The sequence below is a fragment of the Mus pahari genome, chromosome 14 (assembly GCF_900095145.1).
Source record: "Mus pahari chromosome 14, PAHARI_EIJ_v1.1, whole genome shotgun sequence".
Lineage (NCBI taxonomy): Eukaryota > Metazoa > Chordata > Mammalia > Rodentia > Muridae > Mus > Mus pahari.
The window spans coordinates 43,426,112-43,431,154 of record NC_034603.1 but is presented as its reverse complement, the minus strand read 5'-3'; the positions used below and the strand labels follow the sequence as shown (position 1 = coordinate 43,431,154).

Here is a 5,043-nt window from a genome sequence, read left to right as displayed (position 1 = left end):
AATAAATAAATAAATAACAAAAATTGCCCAAGGTTCTACAAGTAAGAAGTAGCAGGTGGAGCTGCAGAAATGGCTCAGCAGTCAGGAGCAGTGGCTGTAACTCCATTACAAAGGATCCAAAACACCAATGCACACAAAACCAAACTAATTTCCCACACCTTTAATCCTAACACTCTGGAGGCAGAGACAGATGGCTCTCTGAGGACAGCCTGAGCTACATGAGTTCTAGCCCAGCCAGAATGACAGTGAGACCCTGTCATTAAATTATATATATGCATTCTCATTCTCTCTCTCTCTTTCCCTCCCTCCCTCCCTCCCTCCCTCCCTCCCTCCCTCCCTCTCCATTCAAGTTTGGGTTTTGGCCTCCAATTCACTGCCCAGCCAGGGATGATCTTGCCCAGCCAGGGATGATCCACCTCCTAAGTGGTGATATGAAAGGCCTGTCACTAAGATTGATCTGTGTGATGCTGGGGACTGAAACCAGGGCCCTCATTCTTGCTAAAATGAAAATTCTATCAATTGATAGAAGCTGGGCACACCCCCACCTTCTCATTCAGTTCAGAGGACTCAAAGTCTAGTCCTCTATTATTTCAAGTGGAAGAAACTGGTAGATCAATTGTTCCAAGTCTTCCCAAGAGGCTCACTTTGAAGCCCAACCTTACAGAGCATGACCTGTAAACTCAAATAAACTTCACCCTACAGCTCTGGCCCAGAGTAAAGATACTCCAGGCTAGAGCAGCACAGGAGATCATCTGTGGGAAGTTCAAATAGGGCCACTGAGCCAGGCCTAATGGCTCAGGCCTGTAATGTCAACAGCGAGGCAACGGCAGGAGGAGCTTCACAAGTTAGAAATCAGCCTGGGGGGGCTGGTGAGATGGCTCAGTGGGTAAGAGTACCCGACTGCTCTTCCAAAGGTCCTGAGTTCAAATCCCAGCAACCACATGGTGGCTCACAACCATCCTTAACAAATCTGACGCCCTCTTCTGAGTGTCTGAAGACAGCTACAGTGTGCTTACATATAATAAAAGAAAAGAAAAAAAGAAAAGAAGTGAAATTAGCCTGGTCTACACAGTTAGTCCCCTGTCAGGGGTACAAAAAGATCCTATCTCAAATAAAAAAGGTTACTGGGATAAGGTGACAATCCACGGGCTGGAGAGAGGGCTCAGCGGTTAAGAGCACTGACTGCTCTTCCAAAGGTCCTGAGTTCAAATCCCAGCAACCACATGGTGGCTCACAACCATCCGTAATGAGATCTGGCACCCTCTTCAGGAGTGTCTGAAGACAGCTACAGTGTACTTACATATAATAAATACATTTAAAAAAAATGTTTAAAAAAAAAAAAAAAAGGTGACAATCCACAGCCTATCTTACTTCCCCACATGCCTCTTATCACTATAAGAGCACACAGTATAATGAGTTCTAGGCCAGCCAGAACTATAGATGTGCACGAATGATGTGGGCATGTGGAGGTCAGGACAACCTTCAGGGGTTCCCTCTCTTATCCTACCCTGGGATCCCAGGATCAAACTCAGATTCTCGGGTTTGCAAGGCTTGTGCCTTTCCCTACTGAGCCATGCTGCTGGCTATTATAGTAGTCAGGAGGTAGAAGCAAAAGAATCTGAGTTCAAAGCCAGTCTGGTTTATGTAGATAATTGCAGGCCAGCTCGGGCTGCAGAATGAGACCCTGCCTCAAAACAAAAGAATGGAGTTTCCTATGTGCACTGCAGAGATCCCAAAGCAAATAAACAAAGAATATCAAAACTATACAATACATGGTCAGGTCACCCTGTCTAGTTCAAATTCTGGTTTACATACTAAATGTTACAAGTTACTGGATTTCTAGTTCCTCTCCCCCTGCACCAAACGAAAATACTTTAATAAATGGAGATTGCAGTATTTCACTCATTGGATTGTTTTACTGACAGTGAATATATAAGGCACACATCGTATTTAGCAAAGCATCTAGTATATAATAATCAGCCAATAAGTGTTAACTATTAAAATTATATATGCCTCTCTAAAACTTAAGTGATTCCTGTGTGGCTTCAAAAGAAAGCCAGCTTAATGAGGAGAAGAACAGCGATTAAGTAACCATCATAAAGACAGAAAGTAAACTGACTGACCTATAGAGAAATTGGGGAACATGACAGGACAAATTGCCACAAAGCCAATGAACTTTCCACACCTAACCCACAAACTGGCAATCTTCTCTCCGAGGCCAACCACCTATTTTGAAAAGGTGGAGCTACTGAGATATAAAACCACAATGCCCAGGTATAGAGAAATATTAAACTAACAGCCTGCCTGATGCTATCCCCACATTTTCTAATAAAACACAGAGAAAGCCAAGGACTGAATCCCTCACCCCTAACCTTGGGATAAAGCCTAGCATGCCCAATGCCAGGCAAATAAACTCCCCTCAGCCAGCTCCCCAGCCACATGCCCTAACATAACTCTTACTGTGAGGCAGAGTCTCGCCAGGCTTCCCAGGATGGCCTGAACTTGTAAAAATCTTCTTACCTCAGCCTCCTAGGTGCTGGGATCAGAAGCATGAACTATGAAATCTGGCTGATAATTGAATTTCCATGGTAACATTTCATCTTACTCTTACACTTAACACAAAACAATAGATTATTTTACAGATAGCACAAAAATAGAATTTACTTTGTTTAGGGCAATTGTGTTGCATTAATAGTCCTATCTGGGGGGCTGGTGAGATGGCTCAGCAGGTAAGAGCACCCGACTGCTCTTCCAAAGGTCCTAAGTTCAAATCCCAGCAACCACATGGTGGCTCACAACCATCCGTAATGAGATCTGACACCCTCTTCTGGAGTGTCTGAAGACAGCTACAGTGTACTTACTTACATATAATAAATAAATTTAAAAAAAAAATAGTCCTATCTGATTTTATATTATCAAACTAACAAGGGGCTGGAGAGATGCCTCAAAGGTTAAGGGCACTGACTGCTCTTCCAGAGGTTCTGAGTTCAAATCCCAGCAACCACATGGCTCCCAACCATCTGTAATGAGATCTGATACCCTCTTCTAGTGTGTCTGAAGACAGCTACAGTGTACTTACATATAATAAATAAATCTCACAAAAAACACCAACAAGACATAGAAAGGTCTAAATCTGTTAACTAAAAAGACTTCAATACTCAAATTCTCCCCTTAACTGTGTGCTAACAAAAAGAACCGTCTATCCCACTTTGTGGCCAAAGGGAGTCTAATTTAGAGCTATCCTAAAAGTGCAAGTCTGCTACACGGCTAACCTGGGAGTCTCCATTCATGAGACGAGCTCAGCTCTAGGAGGAAAAAGCTTGCACTTCAAACATCCAGAAAACAAGAAGCTGGAGAAAACAGAAATCTCAGAATCACTGTTCATCTCATAAACTTCAAGGGCTAAGTGCATGAATTCCCTTAACATTGCCAGACAACTGCAATAATACGGCTAAGACAGTTACAGCTCAATGGTCTTCGACGAGGAAACAGTGGGATAATTATTCTCTTCCAGCCAGGTCTGTTCTCATATCCTGTAAGATTCTGACCACAACACCAACTTAGAGAGCAAGAAAAGACCCAGAGTATGTGTCTGACACTGTTTAAGTAAATCCAGGGAGAATGTGGTGCCATTCACTTCCAAGGTTGTTCTCACTGGCTCATGCCTGGTTTATTTTCTAAAGGAAAAAAAAAATCTTCCTCAACTAATCACTTTGAAACTAGAAACTCTAGTTGCAGCGGGCAGTTTTTTGGACACTTAAAACCTCTTGGACACAATTTGCCAGCTAGGCTTCAATTACGCCGGGCTGGTCACAGAAGGATTTTTTTTCTATCACCAAGTCACTTAGTTCACCACCTTCCACAAGGGAAGAGCACGGTAAAAATATTTTGGAAAAATGCCCAAGAAAGGAAAAAGCTGACCGGCTTCCTGAGGGTGTCTCCATCCCTCCCAGCCAGCCAGTACGTGGTGACTTCCTACCGAAGGCCACCAGGGGAGTATGGCCAAACCCGGCTCTAACACTGCAGGAAACGTTTCAAGCCTAAAAGCCACTTGTAGGATTAGCAGATCCATTCTGGGCACCTCTGCCAAATGATGTCCCCGTAACATCCCCCATTAACTCATTGTCCCCGAAGTTGCCTGGCCCTGCCCTGCCCTTGGGCCTGACCCTGGCGCCCAGCCCCACCCCGGGGCCGCAGCAGTTCCCCTTCCCCGGCTCCCAAGGCACACCCAGAGGCTTCGGTGAGCAGCTCCTCCTCCCCCACAATCTCGCTCGTCGGTGGGAAGCAGCTTGGTCAGAAGGCAGCTCCCCCGCCAGGTTCACTCCAGCCCTCTCTGCCCACGTCCCTGCTGCAGCAGACCAGGGTTCTACGGCCCTCACCCCCGCCCGGGCCTCCCACCCGCCTGTCCCTCACCCGGCGGAGGCTGAGCGGGCGACGGAGGCACTGGAGGGCGCGGGCCACTGCTGTTGATGATGTAGTGGGAGACGCGCGAGTTTTCGGAGACGCTAAGCACATAGTCCCCGGGGCTGGTGCTCGAGTCCCGCACCAGGAACACCCCGTGCCGCTGGCCCTGCAATAGCGCCACCGCCTCCTGCCGGCTCAAGCGGCCCCAGTACCAGCTACTCCGCTCCTCCGAGTCGAAGTTGCCCGCCATGGCCGCCTCCGCGCCTTCACGCTGGGCCGCCGCCGGCACGCGCGCCCCTCCAGCCCTGGCGCCCGCCGCCCAGCGGACCGGCTCCGGTGTCAGCCTCCCAGCAGCGCCCGAAATGGCGGCGGCGGCCGCGGGCCTTCCCCACCGGAAATGACGCGCCCTCTACCCGAGGGAGGCTGCCGGGAAGGGGACCGCCGCCCGCCATTGGGAGAAGGGAAACGGAGTCCTTGGGGCCCGCAGTGCGCATGCGGCCTCCTGGGCGTCGCCGCCCGGTTCAGACCCCAACAGCGGAGGGTGGGGAGGCGGAGTCTAGGTCTAAGGGGCGGAGCCTCGACCTACAAACTGATCGGTGTTTGACAGATTGGTAGGGGCGGTCTTTTCTCCCAGGACCT

At 48.5% G+C, this 5,043-nt stretch overlaps 1 protein-coding gene across 2 annotated transcripts in view; it reads right to left on the bottom strand.

Annotated features, from left to right (window-relative positions):
• The window catches only part of Crk (CRK proto-oncogene, adaptor protein), a 30,697-nt gene extending 25,901 nt beyond the window's left edge, over positions 1-4,796 (bottom strand). The window contains exon 1 of one of the 2 annotated variants that reach the window (XM_021212544.2): positions 4,414-4,796. In XM_021212544.2, coding sequence (XP_021068203.1) covers positions 4,414-4,654 — 241 coding nt within the window. In that variant the 5' untranslated portion in view covers positions 4,655-4,796. The remainder of the gene's footprint in view (positions 1-4,413) is intronic. The other variant, XM_021212546.2, reaches the window with a different exon arrangement.
• Between the last annotated feature and the right edge of the window lie 247 nt (positions 4,797-5,043).